Below are 23,458 nucleotides of genomic sequence, written 5' to 3'. Positions count from 1 at the left end.
CCGTTCCACCTCAGCTAAGCTGGGACAAACAGAAATCTCATCCAGCTCTTCTCTACAAGTCTTCCACTACTTGCGTCTGTCTTCCACTGCAGGCCTGCATGCAGCTGCCGCTGCTTGGGGCACATGTGCAGACAGTGTGATGCAGAGGTGGCTTAATGAGTGATGAGGACCAGAATAAAGGTCTTTGGTCAAGTTTGGTCTGGTGTGTTTTCTGTTCTCAACTTTGTTCTTACCCCTGTGCCTGGAGGGTCGCAATGCCCACGTCTGCCTTTCTCGTCGTTCCTGCCGACCGCCGGTGCTGCAAGCAGACACATAACCTGCTACACCACGGTGCCAACCCCGGTACTGTTTTTTTTTTTTTAAGATTTGTTTGCTTATTTGAAAGGCAGAATTACAGGGAAAAAGAGAGACAAAGGTTTTTCGTTGGCTGTGTTACTCCTGAAATGGCCATATTGGCTGTAGCTGGCGCTGACCCAGGCTTGGCAAGGACAATGCAGGGAACCAGAAGCTTCACTTGTGTCACTCAGATGGGTGCCAGAGGCCCAAGCACTTGAGCCACACTTTACTGCTTTTCCGGACCATTAGCAGGGAGCTGGATCAGAAGTGGAGGAACCCGGACATGAACTGGTACCTGTCTGCAGTGCCAGTGTTGCAGCCAGTGGCTTTACTCACTACACTGCAATGTCAGCTCCAGTTTCCTTTTTTTTTTTTTTTAAAGACTTGCTTATTTTTAGCTTATTTTTAGTGGAAAGGCAGATTTGCAACGAGGAGAGACAAATCTTGCATCTACTGTTTCACTCCCCAAACGGCTGTAATGTCCAGAGCTGAACTGATCTGAAGCCAGGAGCTAGGAAACCCCTCTAGGTCTCCCACATGAGTGCAGGGTCCCAAGGCTTTGGGTGTCCCCTACTGCCATCCCAGGCCATCAGCAGGGAGCTGGATGGGACATGGGGCAGCCTGGACACAAACAGGTGCCATATGGGATGCCAGTGCTTGGAGATGCTTGGAGGATTAGCCAGTTGAGCCAATGTGCTGATCCCCCATTTGTAAAAACAATATGTACTTTCTATGAAATTTTTGGAAACCCTTTGTGTGCACACTTGGTCCATGTGGAGGGGAAGGTGAGCATTTGTGGTAGTGGTTAGGGCTGACTAGCATGGTGGACCGTGTGGAAGGAGTCAGTTTGACTCTGAGGTCTGGTCCTCCCTCCTACCTTGGAGACTGTAGTGATGGGTTAGGTAGTTGAGTTCTGCTGCCCACATGGGAGACCTGTGTTACATTTCCCAGCTTTGGCTTATCCCTGGCATTGACAGGCATTAGGGCAATGAACCAGTGACTGGTGGCTTGCTCCATCTGCGTGTCTGCCTCAGAATAACTAAATGTAACGTGTATGTAGTAGCGAGACCCTCCCAAATAACTTGACTCTGCTGGTGTCTTGTGTCTGTTGTTAGGTGCAAGTTGTGGGTTGCTGGGGAGGAGATGTGACCTGAAGTAATGGGCAGACAGTGCTCTCTTTAGCAACTAACAAAGTTTATTTCCAGGCTTTCATGGTTTTATACATTTCATGAAACAATAGTTCAAACAATTCAGAATTAGGTCATGTCTAAGAACAGCACAAAGAAGCTAACAAGATGGCTTAGTCAAAGAGTTGTTGAAACAGGGAATAGAGTACTGTCTGACCTTGATTGACTAGACAGAGCACAGATGTCCGCCTGTCTTCAGGGAGAGCACGAAAGCACATCCAAGGACTCAACTGGGGGCAGGAACACACTGGGCGAGAGGCCTTCCTTCTGCCTTCTTTCCTGGAGCCTCTTCTCAATAGGGTCCCACAGGCCTCCGCCGTCGCAGCTGTCCTGTTTTCTGACAGGTACATACTGGTAACATTGCAGGTGGCTATGTTAGTTGGCTTTAAAATTGTCTCAAGTGTCTAGGTAAGCCCAATAACTTGGACATGTGAGCTCTTAAGGCATGAAAAGGTCTTATCTATTGCCAATGGATTTGAAGACTGAAGGCGCCATGAACCAAGAAGTGTGGATAGCTTTTAGAAGCTGAGAACAGTGATGACCAGGTGGGAAGGAGCCCCAGCCCCACAGCGGCAGGGAGCTGAATTCTGCCAGTGATTTCAAGAATCATGGAAATGAGTTTCCCCTAGGGACTCCATGGAAGAGCCCAGGCCAGCTGATAGTTTGACCTTGTTGGAATCCGACTGTATTGTCAGATTTCTGACCTATAGAAATAAGAGATAATAAATGACCATCAAGTGGTAATTTGCTATGGCAGCAATAGGAAACCAGTAGGATGTTACTGATGGTCAAGGTAAAAAGAAACTGGAGAATATTGCTTTAATGGAAATTATCTTGGATGAGGGTCAGGAGACCGGTTTCCATCCTTCTACTCTGATTACCTGGTGACATGTTAATCACTTGTTCTTGAGCCTTAGTGGTTCAGTGGCCGAGTCTAAAGCTTTTATTCATTTGTTCATTTTCATATGCTGCATGTTTTTTAAAGTGGTATAACTTTTGAAAAGTGAGTGAAGGTATAGAAAAACCCTTCATGCTGTATCTATTGTCATCTGCTCTCAGACCCTATAGCTTTGTCTCCAGGATATTACCTAAATAGACTCATACAATATGTAGGCTTTTTTTTTGTTTTTAAGATTTACTGATTTTTTATTGGAAAGGCAGAATTAGAGAAGGAAAGAGAGATACTGCAGCCATTGGTTGACTCCCCAAATTCCAGCAGCCAGAGTTGGGCTGGACTGAAGCCAGGAGCTTATTCTGGGTTTCCCACATGGTGCAGGGGCCTAAGGGACTTGGGCTATTTTTTGCTACTTTCCCAGATTGTAAGCAGGGAGCTGGGTTGAAAGTGGAGCAGCTGGGACTCAAACCAGTGCCTATCTGGGATGCCAGCACCACAGGCAGAGGCTTAGCCTGACAGGGCGTTGAGCAGGCCCTAATATGTAGACTTTTCAGCCTGGCTTCTTCAGCATAGTGCATTTGAGATTCATTTATCTTGTTTATACAAGTATGCTGTTGCTGTTTATTTGCTGAGCAATATTTTATTGTATGGAATTTTTATTATATTTATTTTGCAAAGATGTATTTATTTTTATTACAAAGTCAGATATACAGAGAGGAGGAGAGACAGGAAGATCTCCAGTCCACTGGTTCACTCCTAAAGCAGCCACAATGGCTGGAGCTGAGCCAATCTGCGGCTAGGAGCCAGGAGTGTCTTCTGGGTCTCCCACATGGGTGCAGGTTCCCAAGGCTTTGGGCCGTCCTTGACTGCTTCCCCAGGCCACAAGCAGGGAGCTGGGTGGGAAGCGGGGTTGCCGGGATTAGAACCAGCGCCCATATGGGATCCTGGTGCATTCAAGGCGAAAACTTCAACTGCTAGGCTACAGTACCGGGCCCAGATTTTTGTTGTTTTAAAAGACTCATTTGATTTTATTGGAAAGTCAGAGTAACAGAAGGAGAGACAATGATCTTCCATCCACTGGTTCACTGCCTAAGTGGCCACGGTGGCCAGAGCTGAACTGATCTGAAGCCAGGAGCTTATTCCAGTTCTCCTGTGTGGGTGCAGGGTCCCAAAGCTTTGGGCCATCCCACTGCTTTCCCAGGCCATCAGCAGGGAACTAGATGGGAAGTGGAGCAGCTGGGATACAATCCAATGCCCTTATGGGATCCTGGGCTTGCGAGGCAAGGACTTGAGCCACAAGGCTACTGTGCCAGGCTCTCATTGTATGGGATGTATACAACAGTCTGATTATCCATTCCCCAGTTGATGGACATGTGTGTTGTTCCTGGAATTCTGTCTGGGTCTCCCACATGGGTGGTAGGGGTCCAAGTACTTAGAGCTTCTTCCCCACTTTTTCCAGGTCTATTAGATGTGGAGTTAGATTGTGGAGTGGAGCATCCTGGGCTTGAATTAATGCTCCTATGAGGGGCCAGCATTGCAGGTATTTGCTTAACTTGCTGTGCCATAACAGTGGCCCACATCTTACTCATCATCTTTTTCGTGGATATAAGCCCAGGGTGGTTTCTACTTGGCCTTGGTGATGGTTATTTGTAGGTACGTGGTGGAGATCTTTTTAATACTTCTGTTTGTGTTCTTTTTTGTATTGCTTGTTCTATGGTGGCCACTGTTAACGATGTGAAGAGGGACCAGAATTGTGAGGAGACTGGAAAAGCTTTGTGATGCTGGTGGCACTGACACTTTGAGATGGTTTGCCCCACTGTTTCATGTTGGTTCCCTAGGAGTGATAAAATCCTGCAATTTTGGGCCCAGCGTGGTAGCCTAGTGGCTAAAATCCTCACCTTGCATGCGCTGGGATCCCATATGGGTGCCAGTTCTAATCCTGGTGGTCCCACTTCCCATCCAGCTCCCTGCCTGTGGCCTGGGAAAGCAGTCGAGGTTGACCCAAAGCCTTGGGACCCTGCTTCTGCATGGGAGACCCGCAAGAGGCTCCGAGCTGCTGGCTTCAGATTGCCTCAGCTCCAGCCATTGTAACTGCTTGGGGAGTGAATCAGTGGACAGAAGATCTTTTTTGTCTCTCCTGTCTGTATATCTGACTTTCTGATAAAATAAATAAATCTTTAAAAAAAATCCTGCGATTTTCTGGAAACCAGTTTACACTTTGTTTTCTCTGTTTTCTGGGACCCGAGAAGTGACAACTGCTTTTCTGGGGTCAAGGATCTAGAGCCCGAGGGCAGCAAAGGTCTGGCGTTTGTAGAGCGCTGTGGCTCGTGAAGCTTGCTGTTGCTGCATCCACGGAGCATAATCTGTGAACTTGAATTCTCACAAGTACTAAGTGGCCATGCGCAGTATGACGTGTGATTTCATGGTCCTCGCTCTCCAGATCTCCTCAGCCTGGATGCACAGAGCGTGTTGTGCCCAGAGAAGTCGGGCCAAACTGCCTTTCCACCGGGGAGGTCCTTGTTTCATATCTGGTGTTTAGAAGAAGGCAACATATTGGATGAGGAAGGGCACTGATTCAAAATGAAGAACTGATTTTCACCCTGCCCCTTCCTGGCTGCTTAGCACTGGGCAGGACGTTTCAGCCCCCCTAAGCCACAGTTCTCTGAAACAAGGATGGAGACCTGATGATGACATGGGATGTGCTTGGAACATTTTTTGCATTTTACACCTTGGGCTGAGGAAGACTCTGTGCTATTACTACCTGCATTTTCCAAATGAAAAAGTGGAGGCTTAGCTCCAAGGTCACTTGGCTTAGGGTTGGAGGCAGGTTTTGAATCCAGCCAGAAATTGTTCTAGGAATTTACTCAAGAGATGTGAAAGCACATGTCCACACAAAAAAATTGAACATGGTTTATAGTACCTTTATTATAGTCCTAAACTAGAAATTGTCTCAATGTCCATGAATCTGTGAATGGATAAGTATAGTCATATTCACACAACAGAATATAACTTAGCAATAGAGAGAAATGAATATGGAGATAGAAAATTTTATTATGGTGATTGGAGGAAGCTTTACACACACACAAAAAATACTTAGTGTTACTCCGTTAATATGAAGTTCTAACTTGTAGTAAAACCAAGAACTGTGGTTGTCTATGGAGCACGGAGGTGGGAATTTCCTATGTTCTGTATTTTGATGTGTAGATGTGCACTAATGGATATTCATATTGATATTTTTTATAAAGATGCACTTTCTTTTTAAAAATTTATTTTTATTGGGAAGGCAGATATACAGAGAGGAGGAGAGAAAGAGAGGAAGATCCTCTGTCCGATGGTTCACTCCCCAAGTGGCTGCAATGGCTGAAACTGAGCCAATCTGAAGCCAGGAGCTAGGAGCTCTTTTGAGGTCTCCCACACGAGTGCAGGGTCCCAAGGCTTTGGTCTGTCCTCGATTGCTTTCCCAGGCCACAAGTAGGGAGCTGGATGGGAAGTGGAGCTGCCGGGATTAGAACCGGTGCCCATATGGGATCCAGGTGCGTTCAAGGCAAGGACTTTAGCCGCTATGCTAATGCACTGGGTCCTGGATATTCAGATGTTAAAACTCAGTAAGTTGAACCCAAATTATTGCTGCTCACTGTATGTAAATTTGACCTAAAACAGAACTGATAAGTAAATTATTTTATTTAATGATCTGCATACTCCAGTGTGTTTGCTGTGCAGCAGCGATGGACTTGATGCACAGTCGATAATTATACATGTGGACTGCTGACTGATGGTCAGTAGCCGAAGTTAGCAGCATCAGGCTTTTATAGACTGGCGTCACATAAGGGGGAGGGCTTGAGGAATCTACACAGCAGCAGCATGACGGGGTGGACTGGAGATTATGGGATATTCCAGAGGCCTGCCTGCACATCTCATTAATTGTTCCCATGCCCCTGCCTGGAAGTACCTGTTTGTTTTGTGACTTAGACCCGTGGATCCAATCAATTGTCCTGCACCAGTGTGAAGGGAAAAAAATATTGATATTTAGAACTTAGACGTGCATAAAATGCAAGAATATGAAAGAATGTTGTTTTGAAAGCTCTTTGGTAATGGAAGCCAGCAATTGGCAATTTTTTATAAGTGTTTAAATAAGTAAGTAAATTTTCTTTATTTAAAGATTGGTTTATTTTTATTGGAAAGATTTGCAGAGGAGAGAGAAGGATTTTCCTTCTGCTGATTTACTCCCCAAGTGGCCGCAACGACTGGATCTGAGCTGATCTGAAATCAGCAATCAGGAGCTCGGAGCTTCCTGTAGGTCTCCCATGTGGGTGCAGGGTCCCAAGGCGCTGGGCCGTCTTGTATTGCTTTCCCAGGCCATGAGCAGGGAGCTGGATGGGAAGTGGAGCAGCCAGGATACAAACTGGTGCCCATATGGAATCCTGATGCACACAAGGAAAGGATTGAGTCACTAGACTATCTTGCCAGTCCCGTCAATTCCATAATGTTACAAATTGCTGTTAATGTTATATTGGGACTCTTAATTGACTGGGATGATATTCTACCAGCTCTAACTTTGGACTCCCCAAGACACTGTTCAACCCATCTGGACAATAAGTAGCCGGACTCTATGTTTGGTATATGGTTGCAAGGAAAGAATCTTGATTGAATTTGAACTGTAATACTGCACCAAGGTGGAGGAATCCACCAGGGGGGAGGGGCGTGGGGAGAGGTGGGGGGATTCCCAGAGCCTATGAAACTGCCACATAATGCATAATAATTAATAAAAAAAATAAAAAAATGTAGTTGAAAGGCAGAGTTATAGGGAGGGGAAAGTTGGAGAGATCTTCCTTCTACTGGTCCATTCTCCAGATGTTTACAGTGGCTAGAACTGGGTCAGGGGACCAGGGTGGTGTGTCCTGGCCTGGAGTTCCTCACCTTCCCTGCTTAGTCTTAAGCAACTGTGTTGACATGCTGGTATAGGTAACACGTATCTGGTATGAACCAGATCCAGAATGCCCACCAGCAACTGGCTGCTTTTCTCCTGTAGTGTCAACACTTGCCTAGGTACAAGGCAGCCTAGATAGGCAGTTACCTGTTGCTGGGACATAGTTACTTTTTTTAAAGCAGTGTGTTGAATATGACATAGAGTTCTTATATGTCCTTACTGGCAGGCAGTCTGAGTTGCCCCTGTTTGGGAGACTTCTTGGTGTGAAAACATCCTGTGTGTGAGATTCTGCTCAGATCTATCTATCTATCCATCCATCCATCCATCCATCCATCCATCCTGCCATCCTGCCATCCTGCCATCAGCTCTTCCAAAGAATTTGGAACAAAAGGTAGAAAATTTGCCTGTAGATAATAGAGCTTAGTTTAGCACTTCCAAGGTTGGATCACTCCCCAGTGCACTTCAGATGTATCTGAAAGAAGGTGTCCATCTGCAGGGGACACTGATCGTTGGTGAAAGTGAGAAGTTCCCAGAGACAAGAGTTGGGAAGACCGATTTCCACATTAGAAAGCTTAGCTAAAGCCTTAATCAGGGCCTCTGAGTGCAGTGTTGTGGTGCCATTGGTGAGATGAACACATCACACTGCCTCATTCAGGTTTAAGTACTGTAATCAGATGTCTTTTCTTGTTCTGAGCACCCCTTTCCCAAGTGGTAACTTGGTGCTGACCTAGTTTCCTGGGTAGCTCTGAACACAGGGAAAGATGGTGCTGATCATGGGGAGTTGGACTATTTCAGTTCACGGTGACAGTGATTTCTGCTTGTGAAATGAACAGGACAGTGTCTGGTTATGATTTCCGTGCGCCTGTTGCTTAGCTAGGGAAGAGAATGGGAGGTGGTAGCCATTTCAGTCCTTGTGAGAATTGTTCCACTTGCAGATTGCAGCATCACCAAGCGAGGGATGGGCTAGGGAAATTGTGTGTAGGCCTAAGACATATGGATTAAAAGAAAATTCACCATGGGAACTTGGGGATACTGCAGACTGCATCCACACCATTCTGTGAATATTTCCATAGGTCAGATGAGTTGGTGGGGAAACAGAGGAGCTGTAGAGTTGGGAGATGGTGACCTGCCCATGTTGAGGAGGCGGGGCTGAAATAACCCAACACAAATGTCAGGTCCCAGTGCAGAGTACACGGTCAGTGGGAAAAGCAGCGCTGCCACTCGGACTTTTGTACTAAATCACCTGCTAATGGCACTCTTAGTTTCCTATATAAAAAATCATTTGTTGTGACAGTTATGCCTGCAAACACACTGGCCTAAATGCATGGAGAATTATCTGTCCTCCACGGGATAGTTCGATTGTTCTGAGCTGACAAGGCTGCCATGTCCCATGGTGTCGTTCTGGGACCCAGGCTTCTGCTGTCATATTGCTTCATCCTTCCTTACAAGACAATAACCCAGTAGAACTTTCTGTGGTGATGGAAATAGTCATGCAGAATGGAGGCCACTGCTACATGTGACTGTTGAGCAGTCTGAAATGTGGCTGTTGTAAAGTGAGGAACTAAATTAAATTTAGCTTAATTTACATAGTTGCAGGCTAGTGGCTATAGTATTTACCAAGCAACTCTAGATCAAAACTGGGTGGTCTCTAGGTCTCGTTCCAATTCATAAGGGGGAAGAGAATATCAGGATATGGGGCTTGTTTTTTAAATGGGAGAAAATAAAATGCACATATTATTTTTGCTCAAATCTCCTTGATCCACCCTTAGCGGACTGGCCATTTCTATTTGCAAGGACAGCTAGGAAATAGAGTCTCTGGCTAGGAGGCCATACACCCAGGCACAGCTCTTTTTATGTTCAAATGATGGGACCATTTTCATGGATGTCTGTAAGTCTCAACCACTGCATCTCATCTTCGCAGCTCTGTGTTACTGGCAGTACAGTAGCAATTCTATGACAACGGCCATCACTCTTTCATAACAATTGTTGGGAGGTTTCACAGTGAGGTCATGCCAAGAAAGCCCTGAGTGTGGTGGATGGTAGCTTGTATTCAGTGCACATCAGATATGGTTCCTGCAGCTTTTGTGCCTCGTAACTTTGGCCTGTAGTAATGCCTGCAGACTTTCGTGTTGTGATCACAGGTCACCTATGGTAACCAAAGGTCTAGATAAGAAATGAGAACTATTTCAGACACAGAAAGGAAATGTGTGTCTGCATAGCCAATATTGAAGCTGGCTAATGAGCATGTGTTTCTGAGAAAAAGGTTGATCTTGATGTGCTAACGGTCCTGGGGTTCTCAGCCTGAGACCTGTTCACTGCAGTGATGAGCGTATCCGTGAAGGGCCTCTTTGGAGACAGCTAGAGAACTTTAACCAGAGACTGGCAGCATGTCCCTTGTGGTCCCCATTCCCTAATAGAGTCTGGCATCACCAACTGAGAAAGGCGTGTTTTTAAAAAGTAGTCCATGCTCAGGGTGTTTTCTTGATGAGCTGGTAATGAGCACATCTCTGATTATTAGAGAAGACAAACTGGCCAGGGACTTGCAGGAAAGGGACATTTGTAGAAATCATCTATCCTCATCTCGGGGGTGTCACACCAGACTGTCAAAAAGCAGAAATCAGTATTTGGCTTTTTAAATTACACAAGTAAAGATAATGAATTCGCTCAGGACTCTCAGTGCACTTTAAAGAAACATGACATTTTAGGATAACTGATTGAAACTACATTTCAGGCCTGGTGCAATAGTGTAGTGGTTAAAGTCCTTGCCTTGCATGCGCCTAGATCCCATATGGGCACCGGTTCTAATCCCGGCGGCCCTGCTTCCCATCCAGCTCCCTGCTTGTGGCCTGGGAAAGCAGTCGAGGATGACCCAAGGCCTTGGGACCCTGCACCCACATGGGAGACCCGGAAGAAGCTCCTGGCTTCAGATTGGCTCAGCTCCAGCCATTGTGACCGCTTGGGGAGTGAATCATCGGATGGAAGATCTTTCTCTCTGTCTCTCCTCCTCTCTGTATATCTGCCTTTCCAATAAAAATAAATAAATCTTAAAAAAAAAAAAAACTACGTTTCACAGTAAGAGGTGACAGTACTTCCTTGTAGCCTTACTTGTCAAAGAAACTTGTAACTTCAGTGTTTTGAATTAATCAAACACCATGTGAATGTTTGATAGAAAGTTTTCCAGATAATTTTTGGATTCTTCCTTTTTCCAGTGTTACTACATGATTTATGATAAATGCAAGAAGTGAAATTAGTTTTTCTGAATGTCTGTCCTGATTGTGAGCAGCATGAATTCCAATGACTTCCTGAGGAGTATGCAGAAGTGAAAAGGTCTGTAATTTAGGGTGTGTGTCCTGGTAGAACTTTCAGACATAACAGAATTGGGAAGAGAAATTTCCCAAGAGAAATCATGGTCACAGGAAAACTTCAAGCTGGGGGAGGGAGGGAGAGAGAGAATGGGGCATAAAAGCAGATACTTGGGCAGGCCCTCTGCTAGGATGCTACTGGAGATAGGAAGAGGAGAGCAACCTCGTGCAGGGCCAGCAGGTCAGGGCTGTGTCACTTGAGGCCAGCTGGGGCTTTGATGGTGATGTGATGTTTGTTAAGGTAGTCTGGGCCCAGCAAGGCTGTCTGAGCCTTCGGCTTGCGGGTTGCAGTGTGTTTGTTGGAGGAAGGCTGGATTTCTCCCAGGGTCTGATTGTCTTAGTTTTACACGGTCAGTGGTTTGGGAATGATGGGTGAGTATTTTCTGAGAGAACCTATTTGTAAAAGTTGGTCCTGAAAGCAAAGAACCGAAAGCTGTGAGCAAATGGATGTTGAAGGCTGGCCAAGCATTGCCCAGGATCCCAAAGGACAGAAGTGAATCTTGTGACACTGCTTAGGATGGTTTCTCAGCCGACGTAACCTGAAGGGGAAATGCTGACCCTTGGTCACTCCCAAGGGTGAGGTGGTCCTGTCCACTTGAAGGGCTCCTGGGACTGCCTGTGGGCCCTCAGGACACAGCCTCAGCTGCCTGGGAAGACCTCGTGAGGTGTGGGCAGGTGGTGTTGCCTGCCGCCTTGTGTGTACCCCTCCTGTGTTCCAGTCCCTGGGCTTTCCTGAGGGAGCCATGGGCTCTGCGGCTTGGCTCTCCGCCGGGAGACTTTGCTGGTCTGCTCTCTGCAGGCAGGCAGATGCCTTTCCTCTGGGCTGCTCTACCTTCATCTCTTCCCATCACAGCTCACCGCACTATACAACAAGGGTTTGTTTCCAACCTGTCTCCCATTGGCCTGCCTGTTCCAGGAGGGCACTGTGGGGTCTGTGTGCCTCACTTTTGGATTCTTGGCACTCTGGCTCAGGGTCTGGTAAAAGAGTAGCAAATTAACTTCAGAGTGTTGTATTAAAATACTGTTGTAGTTTAAAAAACATAGTAGGTAAATCTATGATCACTATGGAAACTTTAAACACAGCACTCAGAAGGTGGATTAAAAATGAAAGTTCCGGGCCTGGTGCAGTAACCTAGTAGCTAAAGTCCTCACCTTGCATGCACCAAGATCCCATATGGATGCCGGTTTCTTGTTATGGCAGCCCCACTTCCCATCCAGCTCCCTGCTTGTGGCCTGGGAAAGCAGTCAAGGATGGCCCAAAGCCTTGGGACCCTGCACCTGTGTGGGAGACCCGGAGGAAGCTCCTGGCTTCAGATCTGCTCTGCTCTGGCCATTGTGGCTCACTTGGGGAGTGAATCATCAGACGAAAGATCTTCCTCTCTGGCTCTCCTCCTCTCTGTATATATGACTTTCCAATAAAAAAAAAATCTTTTAAAAAATGAAAGTTTTCTTTGGTTCCAATCCTTATAGGTACTAATTGTGACCAGTTTGCTGTGTTAACTTGCCATCGGTTTTTTTTTAAGATTTATTTATGTTTATTAGAGAGGCAGGTTTAAAGAGAAAAATAGAGGGCAAGTTTTTCTGTCCACTGATTCACATCCCAAGTGGCCGCAACAGCCAGAGCTGAGCCAATCTGAAGCCAGAGCCTGAAGCTTGTTCTGGGTCTCCCACGTGGGTGCAGGGTCCCCTGGCTTTGGGCCATCCTCGACTGCTTCCCCAGGCCACAAGTAGAGAGCTGGATGAGAAGCGGATTTGCCAGGATTAGAACTGGTGCCCATACGGGATCCTGGTGCTTTTCAAGGCAAGGATTTAGCTGCTGAGTTGTGCTACACTTCCATCTTTTTTGTATGCATGTAAGGATGCGTCCAGATGTAGTTTTAAGGGAAATAAGCAAGCCCTCAGATGATGTATCTGTAATAGACACCTCCTTCCTGTTAAACCTGTGAGAGAGTGTGTGGTTAATATTCTACGTTGTCAGCAACAGAAACAGATTTGACATTTTTTTAAAAAAGATTAATTTATTTATTACAAAGTCAGACATACAGAGGAGAGACAGAGAGGAAGATCTTCCGTCTGATGATTCACTCCCCAAGTGACTGCAAAGGCTGAGCTCCACCAATCCGAAGCCAGGAGCCAGGAACTTCCTCCAAGTCTCCCACTTGGATGCAGGGTCCCAAGGCTTTGGGCCATCCTCGACTGCTTTCCCAGGCCACAAGCAGGGAGCTGGATGGGAAGTGGAGCTGCCAGGATTAGAACCGGCACCCATATGAGGTCCCTGTGCGTTCAAGGAGAGGACTTCAGTAGGTAGGCCACGCCGCCGGGCCCTGACACTTTATTTTTAAAGATTTATTTTTATTTGAAAGCTTTACAGAGAGAGGAGAGACAGATCTCCCATCTGTTGGTTGACTCCCCAAATGGCTTCAGTGGCTGGAGTTGGGCCAGTGTGAAGCCAAGAGCCTGGAGCTGCTTCTGGGTCTCCCATGTGGGTTCAGGGGCCCAGGGACTTGGGTCATTTCCCCTTGCTTTCCAAGTCACATTAGTGGGAAGATGGGTGGGAAATGGAACAACAGTGACTTAAACTGGCACCGATATGGGATGTTGGCACTGTAGGCAGAGGCTTGACTTACTGTGCCACGGCACTGGCCCCAAACTAGTTGATTATAAATGGTTAAGGGACTTAAAGTTTAAGGTTTGAATTCGGATCAAGAACCACGCAGCCGCACAGAATAAGCTTCAGCTCAGGGTGAACTTTATTGGGAGTGCTCTTGGGCGAGGTTCACTGGCCTGCTACAGACAGCAGGCTAGGGAAGTTGCACCAGGGGGTTGTGGGGAGGAGATGGCAGAGAGATAGGCGGTGGAGAAGAGAGAGAGAGGGTCTGGAGGACTGCTCCCTGGTGGGAAGCCTGGGACCACTTCCACATGGCAGAGTGTTCCAAGAGGGAAATGACCACCCAGGGTGTACAGCACTGGACTTTTTTTTTTTTTAAAGATTTATTTATTTTTATTGGAAAGGCAGATATATAGAGAGGAGGAGAGACAGAGAGGAAGATCTTCCATCCAATGATTCACTCCCCAAGTGGCTGCCACGGCTGAAGCTGAGACAATCTGAAGCTAGGAGCCAGGAACTCTTCCAGGTCTCCCACGCAGGTGCAGGGTCCCAAGGCTTTGAGCTGTCCTCAGATGCTTTTACCAGGCCACAAGCAGGGAGCTGGATGGGAAGCAGGGCTGCCAGGATTAGAACCGGCGACCACATGGGATCCCTGTACGTGTAAGGAGAGAACTTTAACCACTATGGTATCATGTAGGGCCCAGCACTGGGCTTTTATACATTTTAGGTTTGGGGGATGGGGGAAGGGAACAGCTCCTCTGTTTGTACATGCTTGTGACCATAACATGTCATCACTGCAGGTGTTGATCCTTTGCGCAGACTTGGTATTTGAAACATTTCTGGGGTTGTGTGTGTGTGTCTGAGCTCGGCAAAGATAACATTGAGTCTAAAGAAGCTCTGTTCTGTTGGTGGCTCAAGGGAGGCAGAAAGGAGAGAGAGCACCAGGACTCGGTCTGCTGCTTGTTGCGTCAAGGTCCCCAGGTGCTCCTGGCTTGTGATAAGTTTCCTTGTCCTCTGATGCACTCAACTCCTTCAGGAGTCACTTCTCTTCAGCCTAACATTCCAGCCTTTTTTTTTTCTGGTTGAAGTTCTGTTGTGGAGAGGGTTAGGCTAGAATATGAGTGAGCGGAGGCTTATATTGGCCTACGAAGTGTTAGGTACATGATTGTCTAGTTAGGCCTTAAAAGACAGGTTGTAAAAAGAAAAAAAAACTAATATGCATTTTGTGGAAAAGAAACACTCCTGATTTGTTTAGTGTGCCTGAGTTAGCAAGGAGCTACGGAGTGGTAGTAGTCTGGCCTGCCTCTAATCCTGTGCTCCCTCATTCTCTTCCTCTACTTAGAGCAAAGGAGGGGCCTGCAGTAAAGCCAGGCCTCCAGCAGAAGGTGGCATTGAGAGCTGTGGGCCAGCTCACAGAAACTGTTTTGTGGTCTTGTACACATGGGAGGAGACATATCTAACAAGTAGGTTAACTACAGTCAGTAGAGCACCCAGGAGAGCTCTGCTGCCACCCCAGTGCACACGATTTGATGGAGAGACAAGGAGAAGTTGACAGGAGGGTTTTGATGATTAAGTGGCTGTTGAAGCCCGGCCAGGTGTATATGAGGCCCAGGACTATTTACTTATTTATTTGGTGGGGTACTGGAAAAGACTATATAGAGGAGATGTGAAATGTTTTAGGGGGAGATATCCCATTGACTCTCATTATCTTGCTGAATAATAATAGGAGGTTGGTACAGAACAGACTGTTTATAGATGAAAATATACAGTTTTACCTGTGATGTTGCTGACCCTAGGCCGTCTCCTCTATAGTGATGGATGCTTTGGAAGTATGGCAAAGTGAAGGGCTTTTAGCTTGTGGTCTACCTTAGTTCTGATCCAGGGGTCCTTTAACCCTCAGGGCAGTTCCATTTCCAGTGGCAAATCCCAGCAGAGCCGACAGGGTTTTTTGAAAACCACTTCTATCGTGGGCAGCTGTTTGTCCATCTTGGGCAGCTGTTTGTGCATCTTGGGCAGCTGTTTGTCCAATCTCCTGGCTTCCTACATTGTGAGTAGGTGCTACTTGAGGCTGGACTGGCAGATCACTGTATAAAGTTGCGTTGATGGGCCTCCTGCTGCCTAACTCACTACTTTTCCTCTGAGCCTCTGGTAAAGTGGACCACGAGGCAGCCTTCGGGATGCCAGCCAAGGGGATGAGCTAGAGATTGGTAGTCACAGGCGCATTCTGGTAGTTTTTTCTGTAAGATTAAGTAATGCCCATGAGGAGATAATTAGGCTCCTTGGTCTTATAAGTTAGTTGTTTCTTTATAAGGTATGGAGGTTAAAGTGTGTAGCCTAAGAGTCCTTTAGAATTTTTGGGAGATAGTAGGGAAGTGAAGAAAGGAGTCAGAAACACCAGATTGATTAATCTCAGGAAAAATATCAAATGAAAACTATTAAATAACAGCCCTAGAAAACGTTTACCCAAAGGTTTGATGTCTGCTACAAATTTGAGACAGGAGTACAGGAATACAGTTAACCTAAATTGTATAATAGGAAAAGCAATGAGAATATAACATGAGTAACTTGGTTGATGAGTGAGCCTGGGCACAAACATGTCATTTTAAAAACAGCCTATTAGAGCTTAAAGTTAGGTGAACCAAAGAGATTTTGTGTTGATAGAGCGATCTTAGTTTAGAACAGAATGATACATTACTTTCAGTAATGGTTTAAGATCTTTAGCTGCTTTAAAAATTACAATTAGCCAGTGATAAATCTGTACCAACAATGTCGGGGTACACTTAAATAAGAGACTAATAGAATTATGATTCCTTATGAAGGACTACGCTATTGTAGTAAAATGGGGAAAATCTGTCAGGAGGTGGGAATCTGGGGGAGGATAGGCATGGACCAGGTGGGAACCAGAATGGCTGAGGACAAAAGGTGGATTAAGAAGCAAGACAATGAGCAGCCCAGCCCAGGCCAGGTCACAGTACCGGCTGGTATTAATATTTGGGTTGGGTCATAACACCCATTGGCAAATCTGAGAACCAGGATCGGGTGCAGGACAGGCTGGATTGGGCAGCAGCACCTGTCTATTCGAATTGGAACTGGGGGCAGGTTGGGTTGGACAAAGCCACAGCACCTGCTGGTTAATGCCAAAGTGAGGTGGGCCATGCCAGACTGGGCTGAAGCACCCACCAGCACATGTGAGACCTGGGGGTGTGGGTGGTGTGAGCCTGGTAGGGGAACTGTGGGGACTCCCCTGCTGGGCTACTGCTCCCACTGGTTAGCATGAGAACCGGGCTGGGGGCAGACCAGGTGGGGTAGGGCTGTAACACCTATTGGCCTGCATGTGAGCTGGGTTAGGAGAGCCAGGCTGGGTGCCAACTGATTGTGTCCAGTAGTGCAGGCATGAGCCAGAGTAAGGGCAGGCAGGTTGGGCTTTGCCGCAGCATTAACTGACAAGTGCAAGGAGTGGGGCAAGTTCTGTCAAACTAGACTGCAGAACCAATTCAAGAGTGCAAAATCTGAGACAAACTGTGGGCACCTCTGATGTTCCAAGGTTACCAGGTACTGCTGGCTTGTGATAACTCCTTGATACACCCAGCTCCTTCAGAGTTGCTTCTGCTCAGTATAACGTAATGCTGTGTAGCTCATGGAAAGTGCTGTGAGTCTAAAGAAACAGGGTTGAAAAGTGAGCATGAGGACCAAGTTGAATCTCAACAGCTCAGCTACCCTCCCCCAGAGTAGGTCCCATGAGGACCCTGTGGCTTCTCCTTGCCTCCCTCCATCCTTCCCACCCTTCTTCCCTTTCTTCTGTCCTTTTCCTTTCTGAATGGGAGAGGGAGGGAAAGGACAGAGTGAGGGCAGGAGAAGGCCAGCCGTGCAGACACGAAGCCAGGAACCGGGACTTACAGTTGTGTTTCCTGCATGGGTGACAGGGACCCAAATAATTTGACCATCTTCTGCCTTTCCTTGGCCATTAGTAGAAAGTTGGATCAGAAGTGGGGCAGCTGTGATGTGAACTGGCATCACACTGGATGCCAGGGTTTCAGGTTGCTGCCTTTTCTGCCATGCTACAGTGCTGGTCCAACATCTGTGACTCCTTAGTGGGCACTCCACTGCCTCCACCAAGGCAGACCAGTGAAAGATACTGCCTCTGCCATCAGCATCATGAGGGAGTTCGTGCCAGTCCCCCACTGGCCTTTTCATCATTGGTTCTTGATTCAGATGGGAGGATTGGCCAAGGGCTAGGCAGGAGATGGCAGCCAGTTGCAAAGGAAGTGGATTCCCAGGTGCCTCCTTGGCTTTTCCAGGCCACTGGCAGGAAGCTTCATTGGAAATAGAGGATCCATGACTATAACTGGTGCCCATCCCCGGATGCTGGCGTCACTGTTAGAGTATTAGTGTGCTACGCCTCTGCGCCAGCCTAGGCACCTTGCTTGTTTATCTGGAAACAGTTGAAGAAGGCCGAAATCCTGGTTCCCTGCACTAACATAGGAGACCTGAATGAAGTCCCTGGCTTCAGCCTGGCCTAAACCTGCTACTGAGACTCTCTGGGGAGCGAATCAGTGGATGGGAGGTCTCTGTCTTTTGTGCAACTCTGCCTTTCAAATAAATAAGTAAATCTTTTTTAAAAGAAGATACACACTAGTGATATACACTAGTGATTTAGCCACTAGCCTATCGTACCAGTGGATAGAAGATCTTTGTCTCTCCTCCCTGTAAGTCTGTCTTGCCAATAAAAAAAAAAAACTTTCTCTTTTTTTAGGATTTATTTATTTTTATTGTAAAGTCAGATATACACAGAGGAGGAGAGACAGAAAGGAAGATCTGTCCAATGGTTCACTCCGCAAGTGGCTGCAATGGCTGGAGCTGAGCCAATCCTAAGCCAGGAGCCAGGAGTTTGTTCTGGGTCTCCCACGTGGGTGCAGGGTCCCAAGGCTTTGGTCTGTCCTTGATTGCTTTCCCAGGCCACAAGCAGGAATGGGAAGTGGAGCAGCCAGGATTAGAACCAGTGCCTATGTGAGATCTTGGGCGTGCAAGGCGAGGACTTCAGCCAGTAGGCTACTGGCCAGGCCCAATATTTTTTTAAAGAGTTATTAAAAAATTTCATTGAAAATGAAATTTAAAAAAGTTAAAGGCCCAGCATGGTAGCCTAGTGGCTTAAGTCCTTACCTTGCATGCAGTGGGATCCCATGTGGACAGAGATTCGTTTCCTGGCTGTTCTACTTCCCTTCTAGCTCACTGCCTGTGGAAAGCAGTTGAGGATAACAGAGGACTTGGGACCCTGTACCCATGTGGAAGACCTGGAAGACACTCCTGGCTCCTGGCTTTGGAACGGCTCAGCTCTGGTGGTTGTGGCCACTTGGGGAGTGATCCAGCAGAGCTTTGTCTCTGTCTCCCCTTCGCTCTGTGGATCTGACTTTCCAATAAAAATATATAAATCTTTTAAATAAAAGATTAAAAAAAAGATAAACAGTAGGATTCAAGCAATGGCTCAGTTGACTAATGTTTGATCTACCAGCACTGACATTCCATATTGGCAGAGGTTTATGTCTTGGCTGCTCTGCTTCCCATCCACTTCCTTATGTTTGGGAAAGCAGTGGAGGATGGTCCAAGCACTTGGGACTCAGCACCAGTATGGGAGAGCTGGAAGAGGCTCCTGGCTTAGCTCTGGCTGTTGAGGCCATTTAAGGGGAGTGAACCAGTGGATGTCAGAAACGTATCTTTGGTCTCTCTTCCTCTCTGTAAATCTGCCTTTCTAATAAAAATAAATAAATCTTAAAGGAAGATATACAATTAAAAGCAAATTTTATTCTCATCCTGTTCCCCTAGTTCTTCCACCTCTTCTTTTTTGTCATTATGAATTCTTGTATAAGCGTCCCAGAATTTGTCTTGCTTACACCTGGCTGAATTTAAAAAATACTGAAATGGTATTAGAATTTATTTTTATTTACTTGATAGAGACTGTCTACATTAGTTTGCAAGAGAAAAAAATCAATGTTTGTGTTCTATTTCAAAGTAATTAACACCAAAACCAATAGGTTATACCACAGAAATCTCAGTTGGTCCAGATCTGTATAAAAAGTTAAGGAGAAACCAAGTTTCTGTTCTTTGGTCACCAAAGCTGTTGTTCCCAGACCAACTGTAGACAGGAGCGGAGCTTTCAGTAGAAATTTTAAGCAAGTGGGGTCATGTACCAAAAGCATTTCCTTGAAAATTTGCAGGAGATGAAGCTGACTTCACCAGTAGGATTCTGAAGACAGGGTGCAACCAAAGCAGTGGCTGCCAAGAGGTGGAGGTAATTCAGTCACAGCGAGAGTGGACGCTTCAGGAGCAGGGGCCATGGCAGTGGATTTTTAGGAGGGTTCAGGCCATTTTGTCTGCTGACTCTTTGGAAGGCCAAAGAAGATCCCCTCTGCTTGTAAAGAGAATGTTTTGAGAAAGTCAGCCAGAGCTCTACCAGGAAGCACCTGGAAAAGCTTCATCAGCGTCTTCCTCGTCACAGTGGTACTCTTGCTCATTCTTCTCATCAAGTGAGAGCCTTTCATGAGGGTTCCCAGGAGAAATGATCGGTCATCCACCATGTGGTCCATTGTGACTTCTTTTTCTGTCTTAATCTTAAAAAGAGCTTTCAAGGACACACAGGTTTTTTTTTTTTTTTCCAATTAATGTGAGAAAGACAGCATTGATGTGATGCGATTCTCAGGACCCTCAGGTCTTTAGGGATGAACTAAAAGTTTGGGATCCTTACTTACAGCTGTGTACTGACCTGGGTGCTGCTTAGGTTGAGAAATACAGTTTCTATTTTGGTTTCATTTTGCATGGACTTTTTGACATCCCCTGCTAAGGAATTGTGCCTGTTTTCCCAAGGAGAAGACGCTGTCTGATAGATACAGAAAGAAAGATCTTCCATCTACTGTTTCACTCCCCAAGCAGCTGTAATGTCCAGAGCTGAGCCGATCTGAAGCCAGGAGCCAGGAGCTTCTTCCAGGTCTCCTGCTTGGGTGCAGGGTCCCAAGGCTTTGGGCTGCCCTCAACTGATTTCCCAGGCCACAGTCAGGGAACTGGATGGGCAGTGGAACAGCTGGAATTAAAACTGGCATCTATCTATATGGGATCTTGGGCGTGTAAGGTGAGGACTTCAGCCACTAGGCTACTGTGCCAACCTCCATTAATATATTTTTTAAAATATTCTGCTGGCTCTGTTTTTGAGTGGGTAGTCGGCCAGAGAGCCTGTGAAGGCAGGAGGAGCTGTAATCAGTGCCAGAGGATGAGAACATGGCTACAAAGACTTATGTTGCTCAGAGTTTTGAACTGCTTCCGTTCTTTCCTTCCCTTCTTTGGGGTAAGGCCTTAAATGCCCAGGTGTAAAATTCTGTAGAGCATGGAGTAGTCTTGCCTCCTGGTTGGCCACATCACCAGGCTCTCTGGGCACACATTATCTAGGACCATGTGGGTGACTCCTTCTCAGCTAGGAAGGGCAGAGGAACCATGTTGGTTGTCATCCCCTCTCCTGGTGCTGTGTGTGCCCTGGGCAGCTGACGTGTATGGTTTACATTGAGGGGCCTCCCAGGACAGTGCGGGGCAGGAGGAGAGTGGACCAAGTGCTTTACTCCTCCTTTCCTGTGGGATCAGTCCAGTCTGCTTTGTTCCTAGGTTTTAGTTGTTGGCAATTCCTTCTGAGCTCCACTTTCCCCAGGTTCCCTAGTCGCACCCTCCATTAGCCCTGGAAGCCTCAGTACGATGTGGCCACTTGTGTCTTGGGGATGCTACAATACCCTTTGTGAGTGCAGAGTTCTTTGCCCACACTGCTAGGGTATGTGTATGATTTGTCCCCATCAAAATTCTCATTGAGGTTTGGTCCCTAATGTTACTGTTGAGAAGTGGAGGGGCCTTTCAAAGGTGCTGGGGGACCAGAGAGATGACCTCATGAAGAGATGGATGTTGTTACCTTGAGGCTGGATTCCTTATCAGATAGCAGGTGGTTGTGAAAAAGCCATTTGGAGTTCCTCGGCTCTTCTGGCTTTCTGTCTTGCCCACCTACTTCTTCCTTATATGCCTGCTTATCCTTCTGCTTTTCTGCCTTGCAGGAAGTAACATGAAGCCCTCAGTGAAGCCGAGAAGATGCCAGCACCATGTTCTTATAGAATGGTGAGCCAAAATCTTTTCTTCATAAATGACTTAGCTTCTAGTATCTTGTTATAGAAAATTAACTGAGACACACATGTGTGTAAAAAAGGCAGTTTACCTTTAGTAAAATTGCCTGAAATGATCTCAGGTACTGTGTGCCATCTCAACTTGGTACTCTGGACCAGCACAGGTACCTTTGCCTACTGATGTGTGTTGACCCACAGCTAATGTGTGAGCACTTCATCCACCCCTGAGGGGTCACAAGGAGGTCAGCAGGGGCCAGTCAGCCCCCCACTGTCTCAGCATGAGGAGCTTGAGGGGTGCATTTGGGTGATCTCGTCCTCTGGCACCAGGTAGAAGAAGGTCATGGCATCTGTGTGGTGAGATGAGACTGCACTTGCTTGAGCCCCTGGTGACCACAGGGCTCATGGTTGTATAGGATGGAGCTCTGGGGCAGCAGGATTGGCTCAGGGATTGAGCAAATCAGTGACAGCCACTGTGGAATGCTCCATTCCTTTCTGGGGCTTAGGCAAAGCTAGGTTTGGTGGGGAGCCCAAAAGTCAGGATGGTGAGGACTTTAAGAGGAATGTGTGTGGGGGTTGGGAAGTGGGGCATGGGCTGGAAGAATATGACTTCAGCAGGGAAGATTGGTCATAGTTGAATTATTTGTACAGTGACTACCAGAAGCTGCTGTTACAAATTGGAGCCCTATAGAATTATACTCAGTAGCTACGGATTGTGTTTTGTTGTTGGTCTTATATTTACTTTTTAGAATTGTGGGTCTCCTCTTGCATTTTCTTTATTTGCTTTGGACCGTTAAACCAGATACTGAAGCTTGTTACTACAGGTATAAAATAAGATTGATACATTCTGAACTAAAGACTTACAAGTAGAATGCATGAGCTTTCACACCATTGTGTTGATTATAGATCTCTGGGCTTGTGTTTTCTTGTTTGGTTTTTCACATATTCCAGGTAGGTGAGCTTGCAGTGTAAGCTAGGCCTGGGTTGGAAATTTGTGCTGTTTGCTTTTGGAGGGAATCAACAAAGGTGGTTCATGAGAAAATAGAATGAGGAGAGAACAAAGAGAAGGCAATGTCTGGTTTCACTGATTATGTAAGTAGGGCCAGATGTTAGTCATGCTCTAAGGACAGTGTGGCCACCAGGCTTGACAGTAGCACTATGGGCATATGACCCTGGGCATCCTGTACTGCAGCATCCTGTGTTCCTCACGTTGGTGCCCTTCTTGGTACCTAGAGCCCTCATCTCTGTTTTTTTTTTTTCCCCTTGTAATGTTTCATGCTTTGACTTGACCTTGTTTTCTTAATCAAGTCTTTTTTCTGAATTATGTATATAAAATTTCTGGTTCTTCCTTGTTCATTCCGGCTGTAGCCTCCATGCTAATGTTACAAACTAGTCATTACTTTGGTTCTGGTGTCTTGACGTTTGCTGAAATTTGGTGACCTCAAGTGTTTCCTTAACGTGGATGAAATTACATGGTTTAGCTGAACAGGGCTGTATATTCCACAGGAGGGTTGAATTATTAAGCTCTGTTCAGAAAAGTTTAATATGGGGCTTAGTCGCGGGGTGGGGAAGAATGCTATGCTAGCAAGCACCGAATGTGGCCTCAGTACTTGGGCAATGAAACTTCGGAATCATCATCTTGATTGTGAGAATAGCAAACGCGAATCTCTGTGAGAAACAGTCATGTCTCTGAAGCAGGTGCAGCTGTAGTGTAGGAAACTTCAGGCTCAGGGATAGGTCAAGTGCAAAGGCTACAGGAGTGGTTGCTCCTTGGGGAACTCCTTGTTAGTCCTCTATTCCTATCAGTAATGCAGATTGCCCTTAGATCTATAAGGAACAAGTGGAGTTGGATGAGGGATAGCAGGGAGCAGAGCTAAAGATGCTAACAAAACTTTTAATTATATAGTCTATAAAAGGAAGTAATATCCTGCTGGTGTTAAGTTTTTTTTTTTAGTCGTTTACTCTCTTGTGAGCAAGTGTTGTCTATGGACTAATGTGGGGC

General features: G+C 46.4%; 1 protein-coding gene across 1 annotated transcript in view; it reads left to right on the top strand.

The window, feature by feature from the left end:
* The window catches only part of POLE4 (DNA polymerase epsilon 4, accessory subunit), a gene marked incomplete at its 5' end in the record, with an annotated part of 91,286 nt that overhangs the window by 8,139 nt on the left and 59,689 nt on the right, over positions 1–23,458 (top strand). Inside the window, one exon of the mRNA XM_058668338.1 lies at positions 21,394–21,454. Within this exon, the coding sequence (XP_058524321.1) occupies positions 21,394–21,454 (61 nt within the window). The remainder of the gene's footprint in view (positions 1–21,393; positions 21,455–23,458) is intronic.

The sequence above is a fragment of the Ochotona princeps genome, chromosome 8 (assembly GCF_030435755.1).
Source record: "Ochotona princeps isolate mOchPri1 chromosome 8, mOchPri1.hap1, whole genome shotgun sequence".
Lineage (NCBI taxonomy): Eukaryota > Metazoa > Chordata > Mammalia > Lagomorpha > Ochotonidae > Ochotona > Ochotona princeps.
Note: the sequence above shows the minus strand (reverse complement) of the source record. Positions and strands in the feature narration are given on the sequence as shown.